The following is a 19,429-nucleotide window of genomic DNA, read 5'->3' on the forward strand; positions in this document are numbered from 1 at the left end:
GATTTAACATACTCCAATTGCAAACTTTATCATTTTTAATAACTAATTTTATTCTTTCATGACAATTTTCTACCTAACTCCATCGAAAACATGGCTTGGAGGTAGTACAATCTGTCTATATGTATAGCGTTAAGAGGGTGGTGGAGTGAGCGCAGGTTGAACGTTCCAAGTTTTGGCCCTCCAGCTCTACAGATGGGAAATTGTTCTTTGACAAAGAGTTCAGTAAGGTAGGACATGATTGCCATTTCTGAGGTATGTACAAGATGTTCTTTTATGTTTTTGACAAATAGCAGATTAGTTCTTGGCAGTTTACTCGGGTTTACTAAAAACAAAATATTACACTGATAACTTACATAATCTCTCATCTCTATGCAAAAGTGAATGCTGAGTCCGTGAACGCCTCAAAACTTATTGCACAAAATAGCTCTCCCTCCACTCCTCGATAAAACCATGGCACCTACCTTCAATATCGCCCCTGCAAGTCCCTACCATTTTATCCAGGACCAAACAACTCTAATCTTTACTTAAAAAAAAATATTCAATAATGACTAAATTCTCTTATCCATTTACGTTCTCTATACAATTTAACCTATTTCAAAACAAGACATTTTTTTATTCGCATTTTGAAAGAACCAAGGGAGCTTCTAACTCTCAGTTCAAGTGGAAGTTTATTGTAGGCCTTAGCGCAGACAATGTCAGGCGGAAACTCTGACCTCACTGTTTGTGTATGTCGAATATGGATCTGTGCAGATAGTCTTGTAATTGGAAGATGCTGTTCGGCCACCAAACGGAATAGATTCCTAAAAGGCCGTGGAAGCAAGCTGGAAAAGAATCTGAAAGCAAAACCAAGCAGGGAAGCTCAAACAGCGATTTCAGGGAGAGATAATCTTCTGTGCGTTTGATGATCTTCAAGGCGTTCTTGTGGTGGAATTCAGTTTTATTCAGATACTTGAACGTCGACTGCCATATCATTTCGCAGTACTGTAAATGGGGTTTGATGAGCGCAATATAGAAAAGGATAAGGGTTTTACGTGGGAATGTGTGCTTCAGTTTCTTCATGATACCCATATTCCTTGAAAGATTTAGTTCTACAGCATGGATGTAGGGAAGGAAAGAAAGGTTTCCGTTCTCTATTACTCCTAAATACTTTGCAAAACCATTCGCTGGTCGTTGAACCTTTCCACGAGGCGTAAAAATCCCCCTGTTATTTCCGGGCGAAGAGTTCCTACCCTAGAAAATAACAGGATGAAAGATTTTTCGATATTGATGATTAGTTTGTTGGCATCCATCCACAGGCAAGTCTCTTCTAGGATGTTTTCAAGCTCCTGCTAGAGTAAAGGCATGTTGAGTCCATAGCAGGTCATTGTAGTACCGTCGAAGAGTGCTATAAGTTCATATTGCGCGTTAGTAATATCCTCAGATGTTTGATCAAAGCATAGGGTATAGTATTTTGGAACGTCATGGTTCAGGTTTAAGGCACATCTATTTCAGTATCTTACTAAGAAACAAATTTAGTATTAATCGTAAGTTGCTTCCTTAGAGTTGCCATGGAAAAATGAAGTCAAGTCAAGTCTAGGGTAATCCAAGCTAGAAAAAAAAACACAAGGCACTTATTTACTTTGACTCAGAAAAATACAAAAGTTACTTATCGGGAGAAATGATGAGACCACTGTAAAAGCTTTCTTTCTGGGGTGGGGGTAGGCCAGAATACTATCCTGCGTATGGTTGTGCATGTCAAAACATATACCTGACCATACCTGTGGCTGTTACTATCTGAAACTCGAAACTCTTTTAGCCTCTCTTATAATTCGGTGTTAGCATTTATTCATATTTTTTTTTTTTGGCTTCAAGTTAAACACGCCGTTTATTGCTATTACAGAACTAATTGGAAAGTCTCTGAAGCAATCAGATATCCCCTTTCTGATTTAATCTAATTTCAAAAGCATTCTGTATAAGCATTTAATCTAAGCTGGTGATTTTGGGTTTAAAAAGGGATTAGAGATTAAGATCATCCAAACTTCTGGAGATGATAACATGATTAAAATAGTATATTTCATTTATTCACAGTTCGATGTGGCAACACTGATTAAAATATGATATTGCCCTAAAAACCCATTGTTTGAAAGCGACCAACAGATAGCTCTTAGGAAAAGTGTCCGTTTTCAGGTATGGATAGATCTGAAATAGGTCTAGGGAGGAAAAAAATCTTTTTATCTGGATGTTTTTGATTCTTTCAAAGCTTAAAAGTCATATATCACGAAACATCTATTTTTCTAGGAATGTATAATAAAATGGTAGGGTCAAAGCCATTCCTAACAAATAAACAAACAAGAGCGATAACCCTTAATTAGAACAGGTACAGTCATCTTTCCGAAAGTCGCCTGAACCAATTAAGACCTGTTTACGAGTAAACCTATGATAGGTTGATTTTGGCAAGCGAAGCGCAAACTGGCAAGGTCTATTTTCAAAACGAACCGGTGGAAAGATACCACGTCAGATCTTTAAGGTGTCCTGGCGTTTTTTCAACATCCTTGACTCGAATTATCGAGGAAGTTTCCAGTGCCTGCACACACTTTGTGAGGTACTCCACAGTCTTCTTGTGTTCCTGTAGTGCAGAATTTTATAACCTATGCTTTCATAAATGGATATGGGTTGTACCCGTTGGCTGTTCTGTCTTTTAGTGTTGTTTATAGCCCCCACTTTTGGGAGGAAGAGAGAAGCGGAAGCTGTGATTGAAGATGTAAATGCAAAACAACTGGCCAAACTTATTAATGAAAAAGATTATGTTGCTGTGTACTGGTGTAAGTATCTTTAAAGTTAGCCAGAATACAAAACTTTAGAAAAAAAATTGTGCTGCTATAGAAACTTGTAAAAAACTCAGTAGAGTTCGATAGAATTTGAGCACTAATTCTCATACAAAATGGTTTGGTATAAACTAAATTCCAAATTTCCACCAAATTCCAAACTACAGTTGTCAATTCAGATTGTTCTTCAGTAACAATCCATTAAAAAGCGCCCGAAAAATCAACTTTTTTAGTCTACAATAGCGCTTTGCCAAAATACATCAGTTTTAAAGTAAGGAAGGGGTTTGGTAATTTGAGTTGGCAATTAGGGTGTTTTTACTAAATGAAGTTTGGTAATTAAATTCTCCTGAATGAGCAAATAAATTGACTCTAGAAACTGTCGGGTCTTGAGATTTATTTTTTGTACCTATTTTTCATTTCGGCTTCACTGGCCTGTTTATCAATTCAACAGAAATGATAATTAGGTGTGGCTTTTTGTGATAAAAGGTTTCTGTATCAGCAATTTTGAACAAAAAATTTACCTGGGATTTTGGGAAAATGGTTTCGAAATAAAAATACTTGGTTGACAGATAAAACTGTCTTAAATGAAACTATTGAAATCCTTTGTCTGGATCGGATTTAAAGTCTCTGCAAATAGCTTATAGGAACCCCTCACTTTTGGAGAAGGTGCATAAGGTGATTACGGCACGAAAACGTTTGCTACGTCCTGCATCTTCTTCTTCATGAAAATAGGCTAAAGTTTACAGTCTATTACAATTATAAGTGAAGGGGGTTTACTTCTGTTAAAACTTTGCTTAAAGAAGTTCCAGAAATTATCACTAGTATAGACAGAATACCATCAATTTAAAATGAAGTGCGGCCTTTTTCTCTTCTTCATTAAATTTCGTTGTTAAAAAGCTAGATTATATTTGGAAATATGATTTCACCTAATGGACTTGATCTGCATTGTTTGACACATAAGGTTTAAGGTGACCAGTACTAACTAGTTTCGTAAATACTAATTTCACCAATCGCCGAAATTTTTTTATGTGAGAAAAGCCGAAATCGAGTTTCAAAGTTGTTAATGCGGTTAATAAGAGGCATCAACATGAATTTAATATCGCTACATGCTATTGAGCTGCATATACATTCCCCCCCCCCCTGTTTCAAGACCGCAAATGCGTAAGCGATATATCGTCTTTTTTTTTATAGAAATGCTAGTATTTTCTTGGTAAATTGTTATGATTCTAAAACATAGACATTCAAAGAAGATAATTTGCTTGGAAAGTTGCCAAGTAGCACGTCAAGGGAAAGTGGATAAGCTTAAACTCTCTACTCCTTTAGATTTTAAAATTGAAATTAATTAAATTTAAATATAAGTTTATTTAACTAATTTAATCGATTAAATTCACTAAATTAAATTACAAAATATCATATTTAATTAAATAAATCGAACTAAATTTTAAATACAATTAAATAAAACTAAACTATTCCCTTATGCTTAACCATTATTTAATTACAACTCATGGTGTATTTCCACAAATCAAGAGTTGAAATTATGGAATCAAGTTTCTAAATCTGAGCAGGTTACTGTATAAAAAAAAAAAAAAAAAAAAAAAAAAAAAAAAAAAAAAAATGTGCGTTAATCTGGAAAGTAATAAAACTTCGGAAGTCTAGGAGAAATATGCCCATACTGAGTAAATACTAGCTTGAACACTATATTTACCTGCCCTTTTGTGTTTTTCAAGCAAAAACGTCCAAATCTCATTAGTTGAAGGGGGTTTACTTTTGACCTAGGCCTCTTTCATAGCTTGACGATTGTATTTAATGTTTTAAAGCTATTTTATTTAAACCTTAGGGATTGGTTTAACAAGGATGGTAATAATCGAGAGTAACACCCAATTTCTGGAATTGCTTACTGTAATGTTTTAACTCCACTTAATTTTAGTTAATATAGTTGATTATGACTAGACCCAGCAATTTTTAACTATCAAGGCTTACTATATTTAAAATATTACGGAAGACTTTTTTCTGAAAGAAGGATAAAAAAATAATAAATAAAATAATAATAAGATAAAAAGGATAAAAAAATTCTCCCCCACCGGGAGAAAACGTTTTTTTTTCTACCAGGCCCTAAGTTTTCACCTTTAATTAGAAATTCTAGCTTCTCCCTCACTGAGTTATCCTATAGTAGTTAAAAAAAAATCATAGCTTTTTAATGTTTTTAACGAACGTATCAATTTTCTCCCTCAGAAAAATGGAAAGGTTGGTTTTAGGCCTTACTGACTGATAAATTATAGAAGACAGCTTAAGTAACTTCAAAAAATATTTATAGCTTGTCAAAATACATTTGGGTCATTTTTTACCTTTGAGATATAAACGAATATCCGCAAAGCCTAATGTACAAAAAGTACCGCAGTGTGTTCTTTTGCGAGGTGGCTAAAACCTAATGAGGAGGCTAAAACCTACTCACTTACCTTCTACTATCAGAGACCCGAACACTAAAAAAGTGAGTTTTGACCACAATTAATACAATCGACTTTTTGTTCGAATTCCCCGACTGATAGCTCCTGATAGGGTAGCTTAAAACTTAATGACATTCACATATTTGAAATGACCACAAAAACCAATACTTTTGATGTGTATTTTGTTACTAAACATTCTTTTGTTATAATCTTAGTTATTACGCAACGAATCACTTTTTACTTATACAATGTTACCACAAATTACTTGATTCTATAGGTTTATTTAGCTATTAATAGGATGCTGTTGAATAGAAAAAAATACAGTCAAGTTTCAATCTCAAGTAGATATCGTTCATAATACAAAAATGTTTTAAATTGTTAAATGAAGAATTTCTGGCATTTCGGAAACCCTAGATGAGAAAGTTGCTAAAAATACGACTAAAATATTGTCCCTGGCTCATCGTTATCTTTTGCGCGCCTGCAAGATATGTTCCGCTACGGTTTGGAGAGAGATGGCCTAGAGTCCCACAAATTGCTCTCAGAAATGATTCCTAATGTCCTATCAAACAGTTCGTGGTAACGAACTGTAGTAAGGAGCAACCCGGCTCAATAGTAAACGAAACTCTAAAAAACGGAATTTCGATGCTAAAAGATATATCAAAAGAATTGGATTTTTATGCTGATTTCAAATATATAAGTTTCATCAAGTTTAGTTATTGTCATCAAAAGTTACGAGCCTGAGAAAATTTGCCTTATTTTGGAAAATAGGGGGTAACACCCCCTAAAAGTCATAGGATCTTAACGAAAATTACACCATCGCATTCAGCGTATCCGAGAACCCTATAGAAAAAATTTCAAGGTCCAATCTACAAAAATGTGGAATTTCGTATTTTTTGCCAGAAGACAAATCACGGGTGCGTGTTTATTTGTTTTTTGTTTTTTTTTGTTTTTTTTCCCAGGGGTCATCGTATCGACCAAGTGGTCCTAGAGTGTTGCAAGAGGGCTCATTCTAACGGAAATGAAAAGTTCTAGTGCCCTTTTTAAGTGACCAAAAAAATTGGAGGGCACCTAGGCCCCCTCCCACGCTCATTTTTTTCCCAAAGTCAACGGATCAAAATTTTGAGATATCCATTTTGTTCCGCATAGTCGAAAACCACAATAACTATGTCTTTGGGGATGACTTACCCCCCACAGTCCCTGGGGGAGGGGCTGCAAGTTACAAACTTTGACCAATGTTTACATACAGTAATGGTTACTGGGAAGTGTACCGACGTTATCAGGGGGATTTTTTTGGTTTGGGTGTGGGGTTCAGGGGAGGGGGCTATATGGGAGGATCTTTCCTTGGAGGAATATTTCATGGGGGAAGAGAAATTCAATGAAAAGGGCGCAGGACATTCTAGCATTACTATAAAAAAAAACAATGAAAATATAAACATGAAAAAGTTTTTTCAATTGAAAGTAAGGAGAAGCACTAAAACTTAAAAAGGAACAGAGATTATTACGCACATGAGGGGTTCTAAAAATACTTTAGCATAAAGAGCGAGGTATTTAGGAGGAGATAAACACTTCACTCTTTATGCTAAATTTTTTTAAAATAATTTCAACTATTTATTCTACGGCCTTTCTGATGCAGGGGTCATTCTTAAAGAATTGGGATAAAACAAGATTTAGTGTGAAGAGCGAGGTATTAACGAGGGGACCAACCCCCTCATATATATAATCAAAAATATAAGAATATAAAAGTTTGTTACGTAAGTTAATTCTTAAGTTACGTATTTTTTTTTACTAATAAAAACGTTCGTTAAAAATAAAAGATCTAGTTGCCTTTTTAAGTAACCGAAAAATTGGAGGGAACAAGACCTCCTTCCCCACCCCTTATTTCTCAAAATCGTCTGATCAAAACTAAGAGAAAGCCATTTAGCCAAAAAAGGAATTAATATGCAAATTTCATTTTAATAATTTATGTACGGAGAGCCAATATCAGTCATGCATTAATTAAAAAACTTTCAGAAATTAAATAAAAAAAACAAGTTTTTTTAAATGAAAGTAAGGAGCGACATTAAAACTTAAAACGAACAGAAATTACTCCGTATATGATAGGGGCTTTTCCTCCTCGACACCCCACTCCTTGCGCTAAAGTTTGATTCTTTCTCGCAACTCTACTTTTTAAAATAATAAAAAACTTTAGCGTAAGGAGCGGGGTGTCGAGGAGGAAAAGCCCCTTTCATATACGGAGTAATTTCTGTTCGTTTTAAGTTTTAATGTCGCTCCTTACTTTCATTTCCATAAACTTGTTTTTTTTATTTAATTCGTAAAGTGTCAACATTCATTATTGTGCCATCTTTACAATCTACATTTGTTATATTTGTACATGCAAAGGGGGGTAGAGGGCTAACAGGGTGGAAAGACCCATAATGGCTATTGCGTAGGGGAAGGGGTCTTAAATATTATAGAAAATATAGCTGTCTGCCAAAATTTATCAGTATTCTTATTTTCTTTCAAAACAAAACACGAAAAATTGATTACTCACTTCTTTAAAATGTAAAAACTTATTATCGTCTAATTATCCTAGCTTTTGTTACCTTTTTATGTCTTACAAAGTTTTGAAAAGTCCTCGAAAAACTACGCATAAGTGACTAAACTTTATATCTCCTCCTTAACAAATCTAAGGCGCAAACAAGCTCCGTAATATAAATTAGACAATATAAGTGGTTGCACCCGTGTAATATAGATCGATCTTATATTAGAAAAGTCCGGCCTAGCTATTGGTTCATATGCTAGATTCTTTCCAAACAGTCCGTGGTAAGGAACTGTAATAAAGATATGACTAGAACCAACAGTAATTGTAACTCTAAAAAAGGGATTTTTGACAGCAATTAAAATAATCAACTTTTTGTTCGGATTCCCCGACTGATATTTCCTGATGGGGTAGCTTAAAACTTAATGACTTTCACGTATTTATAATGACCACAAAAGCCAATACTTTTGATGTGTATTTTGCGAATACTTCATGCTCTAGATGTATTTAACGAAAATTATGACAACTTAATACAACGTAAATTATTCAAATACGATTGTGGCTACCGACCCCCCTTAGCCCATAGTATTTATTTTAAGGTTTGACAAGCTCTTTCCTGAAAGTATTTTAGAATGCTAAAAAAAAAATCAGTTCGCGACTGCAATTGTTGTTAAAAACATTGTTCTCTAGAGCAAATACAAAAGTAGGTAACATACAAGTTTGATTCAAATACCACTAAATTAGTCATTTGGTTCTTGAAGTATTGCAATAAAAACTTAAACTATCTCACATTGCTCATCTGTTTGAGCATATATTTTTTGAAGCACGAATAAATTTCAAACTTTCTCGAAAGGAGGGAAGAGCTAAAGAATACAGTGCCCCCCTCATATACAAGTAACGCTTCTTCACTTTGAAGGAACTGGCTATACAGCCAAACAGGAATATTCCAAACAATTCTGGGGCTATATCCCACTCATATGGTGTTTCAGCTAAATTCTACCTTTTTTCCCTTTTTTCAATTTTTTTAAATTATAATTGTAACAGGGGAGCTGTTATTTCCTTGTACAAACTTATCCTTCCAATGAGTATAAACATATCCTATGTTTATGTATCGTCCATAATTAGTATATATCCATAATTAAAAGTAAAACAGTTCAAAATAGGGATGATGCCTAGTGTTCTGATGATGAACACTGTATATGTGTTCGAAATATCCAGTTAAATAATTTTATATCTATTCATTGTCAATAAAGAGGTATCATCCCTATTTTGAACTGTTTTACTTTCGTCATGGAAAGGCAGTGTGGTCTTCGAAGTTATCTATATCCATAATTAGTACAAAAATATTCTCCTTATGGATGAATTATATTTGGTGGAGCCCCCTCTTTATTGACAGGGTGAAGCTGTAATAAAAAGTTTGGAAATAAGGGATTAAAATGTATTGCTTGAGCTTCAGGAACCCCATTCTTATCCCACAGGAATATCAACTGCCTTAATTCTAGTCGTTAAAGTAGAATTAAGCAATTCTACTCATAAATGATTACTGTCGGGACCTTAGCAGCTAAGCCGAACAAAATTTACACATGATAAAACAGTTTGTGATAGCAGGCCATAAAAGAGCCACTTGTGCTAATAGTCACTGAAACTCTGAAAAAGCCTTAATTTTTTTTCGTATAAACTTGAATAAAGAAATATTGACTATAATATATGCATAAAAAGAATCAAAATTTATCTTAATTCCAAATTGTGTGAAATTCATTAACTTTAAATTTGAAATTCAAAGGATGAGCCCTGGAAAAATTTTTCAAAATCAAACAGTTCGTGGTAACGAACTGTAGTAAGGAGCGACCCGGCTCAATAGTAATCAAAACTCTAAAAAATGGAATTTTGGTACCAATAGCTACATCAAAAGAATTGCATTTTCATGCTGATTATAAATATATAAGTTTCATCAAGTTTAATCTTACCCATCGAAAGTTATGAGCCTGAGAAAATGTGCGTTATTTTAGAAAATAGGGGAAAACACCCCCCTAAAAGTCATAGAATCTTAACGAAAATCACACCATCAGATTCAGCGCATCACAGAACCCTACTGTAGAAGTTTCAAGCTCCTATCTACAAAAATGTGGAATTTTGTATTTTTTGCCAGAAGGCAGATCACGGATGCGTGTTTGTTTGTTTTTTTTTGTTTTTTTTTTTCCAGGGGTGATCATATCGAACCAGTTGTCCTAGAATGTTGCAAGAGGGCTCATTCTAACGGAAATGAAAAGTTCTAGTGCCCTTTTTAAGTGATCAAAAAAATTTGAGGGCACCTAGGCCCCCTCCCACGCTAATTATTTTCCCAAAGTCAACGGATCAAAATTCTGAGATAGCCATTTTATTCAACGTAGTCAAAAAACCTTATAACTATGTCTTTGGGGACTACTTACTCTCCACAGTCCCCTTGGGAGGGGCTACAAGTTACAAACTTTGACCAGTGCTTACATATATACTTATTGACGACATGACTGCCTGCCCATGGATTATTCTTTATGGTTGATTGTGTATGGCTATGCTGTTTGACCTATGTGATTGTATGGATGAGTAGGGTTAAGGCCTCATTCAAGTGCTGGTCTATAATAATCACTAATTTAGGAAAAAAGTCTTCCTTTTCTCCTTCTGTCTCCTTTTTTTTTTTTTTTTTTTAATGTGTTTCTGCTGTTGCATTGGTGATTTCTCTTTTCGTTATATAGTAATGGTTATTGGGAAGTGCACAGGGGTTTTCAGGAGGATTTTTTGGTTGGGGGCAGGGGTTGAGAAGATGGGGATATGCTGGGGGAACTTTCCATCGAGGAATTTGTCATGGGGGAAGAATATTTCCCTGAAGGGAGCGCAAGATTTGCTAGCATTACTTAAAAAAAACAATGAAAAAATAAATATGAAGAAGTTTTTTTCCAGCTGGAAGTAAGGAGCAGCATTAAAACTGAAAACAAACAGAAATTATTACCCATATGAGGGGCTCACCTCCTCCTAATACCTCGCTCTTTACGCTAAAGTATTTTTAGTAATTTCAACTATTTATTCTACGGCTTTTGTGATTCAGGGGTCATTCTTAATGAATTGGGACAAAATTTAAGCTTTAGTGTAAAGAGCGAGGTACTGACGAAGGGGCGAACCCCCTCATATGTGTAATAAAAACATGAGAACACAAAAGTTCTTTACGTAAGCTAATTTATAAGTTACGTATATCTTTTACTAATAAAAAGATTCGTAAAAAATTAAAAGTTCTAGTTGCCTTTTTAATTAACCGAAAATCGGAGGGCAACTACGCTTCCTCCCCCGCTCTTTTTTTCTCAAAATCATTCGATCAAAATTATGAGAAAGCCATTTAGCCAAAAAAAATAAATATGCAAATTTCGTTTTAATTATTCCTCTGCGGAGAGCCAAAATCAAAACATGCATTGATTCAAAAACGTTCAGAAATTGAATAAAAAAAAGTTTTTTTTAACTGAACCTAAGGAGCGACATTAAAACTTAAAACGAACAGAAATTACTTCGTATATGAAAGGGGATGCTTCCTCATCAACGCCCCGCTCTTTACGCTAAAGTTTTTTAAAAAGTAGAGTTGAGAGAAAGAGTCAAACTGTAGCGTAACGAGCGGGACGTTGATGAGGAAGCTTTTTATTCAATATTTAAAAAGGCCAAAAAAGCTCAAAAGAGTATAGGATAATTTTAAGCTACTCTCTAAATGCAATGTTTTTTTTTAGAGGGATGGGTAAAGGTGTGTGTTTATTTGTTTCTTTTACTATATTTTCATTGGGAGTGATGTGATCGTATACAGAATTTTGGGAAAAAGCTTATTAAAACAAAAATTAAGCACTAGTTGTTTTTTTTTGAGTAGTCCCTTTTTTGGTGAAATATTTAAAGCATTTTTTCTCTTATGCCAACAACAATAACGAATAAAAAATTGCTAGAACTTCCAAAAATAAGTTTTTTCAACTGAAAGTAAAGAACGACTTAAAACTTAAAAGGAATAGAAATTATTATGTATATAAAGGGGTTGTCTCTTCCTCAACATCGCTCTTTACGCTAAAGTTTTTTTTTAATACTTTTTAAAAAGCTTCTTATTGTTCATTCTAAACGACCCTTGTGTTTCATGAGTCGTTCTTAAAGAAAAAAAAATTCAAACTTTAGCGTAAAGAGGGACGTGTTGAGGAGGAGGCAACCCCCATGGTATGCTTAGTAATTCTTGTTCGTTTTAAGTTTTAATCTTACTCCTTACTTTCAGTTTAAAACACTTGTTTTCTTACCTAATTTCTGGTCGTCTTTTAAATAATCCCAGGAAATTTGACCCCAAATCCGTGAAAAAATACTCTCCCCACGGAAATATCCTCTAGAAAATTTAATTCCGGTGAAATTTTACCCGCGACAATTAAACTTCACGCGTAAAATTGAGACGAAAAACAGAAAGCAATACATATAAAAAGAATCCTGAATAGGAAACCCTGTAAATTCCCTCAGTGTATAATTTGTGAGAACAAAGAAAGGAAATAATAAATGAAAAGAGAAAAATCAAATAGGTGAAAAACGAGGATTTTATCAGCCAGTAGCAAAATATTAAAAACAAGCAAATATTTCGACAAGGACCACCGCCAAGTCATCCTCAGTGCTCAAAAAAATAAGAAAGAGGAAAAAGAAAAAAAAAAGAAACAAAGAAGAAACAAAGAGGGACGTGTTGAGCAACTTCTCTTTCATTGATTTCAAGTTGGTTTTTGTTGTTTGATTCAGTTTCTTTTTTCCTCTCATACAGTTCACTTAAGAAGGTTAGGTTTTGTTGTTGTTTCTTCTTTGTTTCTTTTTTTTCTTCTTTCTTTTTTCTTTTTTCTCTTTCTTATTTTTTTGAGCACTGAGGACGACTTGGCGGAGGTCCTTGTAGAAATATTTACTTGGTTTTCATATTTTGCTACTGGCTAATAAAATCCTCGGTTTTCACCTATTTGATTTTTCTCTTTTCATTTATTATTTCCTTTCTTTGTTTTCATACGTCATGCATAGCCAGTATGGTCTCAGAACGTATTTACAGTGTATAATTTCACGTGACAACCCCTTTGAAACTTCCCTCCCCATGGAAAATTCCCTCGTGAAAAAAACCCCAGCAGAAAAATCCCTCCCCAAAATGTATGCATGCTTCAAATAACAAATACTATGTGTAAACAATGGACAAACGTCTTTAAACAATGGTTAAAGACCATTCCCCTGGTGCTTTGGTTATGTTGTATTCAAAGGCACAGTTCTTGAGCTTTTCAACTATGATGAGCGAAATGGCTATCTCAAAATTTTTATCGGACGATTTTGGGGAAAAGGGGCAAGAAGGGGGCTTATTTGCCCTTCAATATTAGGTCATTTAAAAACGGCACTAGAACTTTCAATTTCCGTTCGAATGAGCGCTCTTACCATATTCTAGGACCACTGGGTCGATATGATCACCCATGTTAATGAAAACAAACACACAAAAAACACACACACAAATCCATGATCTTTCTTCTGGCAAAACATACAAAATCCACATTTTTGCAAATAGGAGCGTGAAACCTCTACAGTACGGTTCTCTGATATTCTCAATCTGATGGTGACAATTTCGTTAAGATTATATGAGTTTTAGGGGGTGTTTCCTCTTTTTTTCAAAAATAAGCTACATTTTTCAGGCTCGTAAAAAAGTGGTGTAAATTCGTCAAAATCATGGGGGGAGCAAATTTGAAGCCAGTTTTCTCAAATCAAGTAAAAATGACAGTGAGAACTGAAAAGTGACCCATATATTACTATTAAGACAAAGATATATTAAGGAAAGCCGACCTGTTACTCTGGATACTTAAATTATGCAGGCTTATCTTAGTTTTGACAAGATTTTTTGCAGAGACTTAAGCTCATCTGGGGGGCAACCTGAGATCTGGGGGCGAACGTCCTGCCCCATAGTAGACGAAGCCCCTGCTCGTAACCTTTAATAGGTGAGACTAAACTTAATTAGACTTGTATATTTGAAATCAGCATAAAAATCGGATTCTTTTTATTTATCTATTTGTATCAAAATTTTGGTTTTTGGAATTTTGGCTACTATTGTGCGTGGGCGCTCCTTACATACAGTTCGTTATCGCGAACTATTTGATTTTGATCAGTTCCCAAAATAAACGCCAGAACAAAATTTTCAGATATATTTTTTTCAGAATTGTTTAAAGGTTCAGTAGCTATGGGTTTTGAGATGTCAACCCCTCTCCCCTGACATCTCTCAGGACAAGGGCTGTATGTTAGGCAATTCGTCTTTCAGGGAACCTTGAGGGGTGTGTTGAATTAAATAAGAACAAATTATTTCTATATGGGTTGTCAAAAGGGCATAACTCAGAAATGACTGAGTTCAATAATTTGAAACTTTGAGCAAATGATAAGGGAGATGATCATTTGACCAAAAAGTAAATATTTGGACGATACTACGTCTAAAACTACCGCTGCTTCTACTGCTACCACAAGTACCACTACCACTACCACTGATGTTACTAAAACTGCTACTTCTGTAGCATGTACTATTAAGGCTGAAGTTAATGAAATAAATATTTGAGGAAATGTTGAAAGGAGAGTTGAACTATAGCAAAACATACTATATGCATTCAGATTGCTGATACGGGCGTATCAGCAATATTTTTGGAGCTGCTTACCACATTAAGAGAAACCTTCTGGGATATCACGAGTGGCTTGTTCAGCTTACCAAAAGGCAAAATGTTCCTGCTACTGCTGCTATTAACACTGCTGCTACAATTGTTACTACTACTGCTAATAATACACTATTACAGCTGCTACTGTTCCTACTACTATCACTTATATTATGATAATAATACAATTAAGGCTACGCGTATGAAGGTGAGAATTTGACTGAGTAAGTAACGACGAAGACTTGTAAATACGTCTCGCTTATGGGGAGCAGTTGACCAATGATATATTTTACTTCATTAGTTTAGGCAAAAAACATGCTAATATTATTAACCAGCAAAAGTTCTTGGAATCTTGCAAATTTGAAAATCTTATTCCCAAGTCTTAAAGATTCAGATCACGCTTAAATACCCGAAAAGAAGAGCGATTTGCTCATAAATTACAATTAAAAACATTAATACACATTATTAAAGATAAAAACAAAAAAGATACGTTATTTCCTCAGAAAGGAAATTTCAAGAAAAGTTTTTATTCGAAAATTTGTATTCTGCTGATTTTAACCAAGTTGCTGGATTGGAAAGAAATTTATTTAGTCATGATTTCCGCTTATCAAGGGAACGACTTATTAAAAAATTGGAAAACCTATGAAAGGAATCATCGATAAATAACCCTATTTATGCTCCAAGATTGACTCCTGGATCGGCTGTGGTTAACTTGTCCTCTAGAACGCTTGAACCATTGGAAATTCAAACTCTCGAAAAAGGTCAAAAATTCTCTTTTCTTTCAAAACATTTTCCTGTGGCGGATTTGATTTCCTCTCAAGAGTCGTCTTTGCACAAATTTTATTCATCTATTTCCAACCCAGACGAAGTTAGGGCTTGTCTTATTGATACACTTTACAATAATAAAAAAAAAGGCTAATCCTCCCGCCAATATAAAACAAGAGCTAAGAGCTCATATGGCACTTGGGACGAGGCGAGAAGAGCTAAGAGCCAAGAGATCATATGGTATGATCTCTAACAAAATTCTATGAATCAATGGATTGATTTAAAAAGGAAAATAAGAGGCTTAATGCCGGTCAGGATTTAAAATAAGAGCTCTGAGTCACGATGTCCTTCTAAATATCAAAATTCATAAAGATCCGATCTCCCACTCGTAAGTTATAAATACCTAATTTTTTCTAATTTTTCCTCTCCCTTTAGCCCCCCAGATGGTAGAATCTAGGAAAACGACTTTATCAAGTCAAATTGTGCAGCTCCCTGACACGCCTACCAATTTTCATCGTCCTAGCAAGCCCAGAAGCAACAAACTCGCCAAATCACTGAACCCCTCCCTCCAACTCCTCCAAAGAGAGCGAATCCAGTACGATTCTGTCAATCACGTATCAAGGACATTTGTATATTCTATCCACCAAGCTTCATCCCGATTCCTCCACTCCAAGTGTTTTTCCAAGATTTCCCCCTCCAACTCCCCCCAATGTCAAAAGATCTGGTCGGGATTTAAAATAAGAGCTCTGAGACATGAATTCCTTCTAAAAATCAAATTTCATTAAGATCCGATCATCTATTCGTAAGATAAAAATACCCCAATTTTCATGTTTCCAAGAATTCCGGTTTCCCCCTCCAACTCCCCCCCCCAATGTCACAGGATCTGGTCGGAATTAAAAATTAGAACTTTAAAGCACAAGATCCTTCTAAATATCAAATTTCATTAAGATCTGGTCACCCTTTCGTAAGTTACAAATACCACAATTTTCAAAATTACCCCCCCCCCCAATTCCACCAAAGAGAGCAGATCCGGTCCGGTTATGTCAGTCACGTATCTTAGACAGGTTTTTGTTCTTCCCATCCAGTTTCATCCTTATCTCACCGCTTTAAGTATTTTCTAAGATTTCTGGTCCCCCCCAACTTCCCCCCCCCCAATTACGCTTGATCCGGTTGAGATTCAAAATAAGAGATCTGAGTTACGAGGTCCTTCTAAATATGAAGTTTCATGAAGATCCGATCACTCCTTCGTAAGTTAAAAATACGTATTTTTTTTCTTATTTTTCAGAATTAACCCCCCCCCCCCCCCAATAGAGCGGATCCGTTCCGTTTATGTCAATCGTGTATCTGGGACTTGTGCTTATTTTTCCCATCAAGTTTCATCCCGATCCCTCCACTCTAAGTGTTTTCCAAGATTTTTGGTTTTCCCCTCCAGCTCCCTCTCAATTTCATCAGATCGGGTCGGGATTTAAAATAAGAGCTCTGAGACACAATAGCATTCCGAACATCAAATTTTATTAAGATCCCATCACCCGCTCATAAGTTAAAAATACTTTATTTTTTCTATTTTTTCCGAATTAACGGGCCCCCCACTCCCTCCCAGATGGTCAAATCGGGAAAACGACTATTTCTAATTTAATCTGGTCCGGTCCCTGATACGCTTGCCAAATATCATCATCCTAGCTTACCTGGAAGTGCCTAAAGTAGCAAAACCGGGACCGACAGACAGACCGACAGACCGACAGAATTTGCGATTGCTATATGTCACTTGGTTAATACCAAGTGCCATAACCAGATGATTTGCGTGACCTAAGAATTCTATCCAATCTCCGCAAAGATCCGTCCATTATTATAACTAAAGCAGATAAAAGCAATTCTTTGGTTGTCTTGGATACGAAAGATTACGACACAAAAATTTATGCACATCTAAATGACAAAACTACATATAAAACTATAACCCACGACCATACTGATCAGTTTGCTAACAAAATTATAGAAGAATTAAAAGATCTAAAACAAAATCGTAATATAATACAAAATGGCAATATAATAAATTTTTCCCACGAGGCAGCTTTTGTCCAAAATTTTATGGTCTACCAAAATTACATAAGCAAGACATTCCTTTAAGGCCAATTGTAGCTTGTACGAAAGCCCCCGCCTCCAACATTGGAAAATGGTTATGTACAGCTTTCAAACCTTTGCTTTTTTCTCAAAAATCTTATATATGTAATTCGGTCGATTTAGTTGAAAAACTCAAAAACGTAAATATTTCAGAAAACACAATTATCACTAGCTTTGACGTTGTGTCTATGTATACAAATATTAATGTAGCAGAATCTGAGAAACTGTTATAAAATAAAATAAATAAAAATTATGATTCAATAGAAGTTTCAGCAACAGGATTAGATTGCGACGTTTTAATGACCTTGTTTAAACTTTGTAACAAGTATTCAATGTAATTCCAATTCCGTAATTCTTTCTACCAACAAATAAATGGCTTACCCATGGGTGCGCCTCTTTCCGGGTTACTGGCGAATATTTATGTAGAGCATATTGAAAATTGGGCATTAAATTCATATTTTTTTAATCATATCTTTGGGGACGTTACATGGATGACGTAATTTCACTTTGGAACTATGGGGAAAGTGAACTTAGGGGTTTTTTAGATCACCTTAACACATGTGATAGGAATTTACAGTTTATCTTAGAAATTGAAATTGCAAATAAAATCTCATTCCTAGATGTTCTAATTATTCGTAACTTAGATAAAATCAATTTTACTATTTACAGAAAACCAACACAAGACAATATATATTAGCATTTTGAATAAAACCACCCCCCACAAGTTAAAAGAGGTGTCGTAATATCTCTCGTAGATCGTGTCCTGAATATTAGTTCTGATTCCTACATCACAGCTCAACTAGACTTTATCAGTTACATAATTTTTGGAAATGGGTATCCTCTTTTATTTATTAATAATACAATTCAACCGTAGAGTGAAAAGACACTCCCATAAAATCAACGATAATTTACCATGTGAAAATCCCGATAAGCCCCAAAACATAATATATCTCCCATATATCCGAAAATCACTAGAAATCTTAAAAAAGTATGCACACAAAATAATCTGTATGTTGTATTTACCAATAATTTGAAAATCATAAATCTCCTAAATTCTGGTAAAGATAAGACTCCAGTTACTCGCCAAAGAGGTGTCTATCAAATACCATGCGACTGTGGCAAATTCTATGTAGGGAGAACCTACCAGAATTTCGAGAAACGCCTACAACAACATAAGGATGATATCACCAAAGCTCTGAATTCTAATATTAGTTCTGTTTCTTTTGATTCTGCTTTAAGTAGCCACGTTTTCGAAAATCCTAGCCACAAAATACTTTTTGAAGAATCCACCATTATTAGCAATGATCTAGGCATAAGACAAGTAGTTCGAAAAGCAATTGAGATCAGACAAGATTAATAATAATATTTCCAAAAATAGGGATTTAGGAGAATATTCACTGAATGCTTTATATACAAATTTAATTAAAAATTACCTTACAAAATATTTTAAGAAACCAATAGACATTAACACAGAACCTGTCACAAGTAGACCTATAAGATCAGCAGCGAAAAAAGCTAGGCTGGCATTAAATACCTGTTTTCAAATCATTTTCTTTCATTTCATTGAATCGTTTCATAACAATTTATTTTTCAGTCCTGGTTGAACTTCGCTGAGGTAAGGATGCTGGGACTGTTTTGAAAAATCGTTTATTTTAGTTTTATAGATTTTATCCTCTCGTAAGTTGTTTTTTCTTATTTGTTTTGCTGAGGACGGCCCTCGGACATAGGGCCGAAATATTCATTCTAATTTGTTTCCCACTGTCTTAAAAAATTCCCTATTGTTCTTCTTGTTTTTGGTGTTTTTGACTGAGTGTTCAGGGGGAACTTAAAATAAATCAAAACAAATTATGTGTATGTAGATTGTCAAAAGGGCATATCTCAAAAACGGATCTGTATAAGTTGGAACTGTCAGAGAATACTTAAAGGAGAAGACCAAGTGACAAAAGGGCAATATGTGCATGTTACTACTAACACTACTATCACTGCTTCTTTTACTAACACTACTGCTGCTACTGTTACTACTTCAATTCCAACAACTTCTATGGCTTAGTGTATTAAGGTGAAAAGGGCAACAAAAGGCTGTCAAAGGCGCAAAATAAT

At 34.9% G+C, this 19,429-nt stretch overlaps 1 protein-coding gene across 24 annotated transcripts in view; it reads left to right on the forward strand.

The window, feature by feature from the left end:
- The first annotated feature begins 2,546 nt into the window (after positions 1-2,546).
- LOC136039286 (uncharacterized) overlaps positions 2,547-19,429 on the forward strand; it is a 287,308-nt gene continuing 270,425 nt past the window's right edge. For 12 of the 24 annotated variants that reach the window (XR_010620403.1, XM_065722877.1, XM_065722876.1 and 9 more), the window contains exon 1: positions 2,550-2,801. Coding sequence is in view for 12 of the 24 variants with exons in the window: in XM_065722877.1 (XP_065578949.1) it covers positions 2,642-2,801 (160 nt within the window). In the remaining 12 variants the exon portion in view is untranslated. Of the gene's footprint in view, positions 2,802-19,429 lie in introns of all 24 variants that reach the window. The other 12 variants (XR_010620405.1, XR_010620404.1, XR_010620410.1 and 9 more) reach the window with 3 other exon arrangements.

Source organism: Artemia franciscana, chromosome 19 (genome assembly GCF_032884065.1).
Source record: "Artemia franciscana chromosome 19, ASM3288406v1, whole genome shotgun sequence".
Classification (NCBI taxonomy): domain Eukaryota; kingdom Metazoa; phylum Arthropoda; class Branchiopoda; order Anostraca; family Artemiidae; genus Artemia; species Artemia franciscana.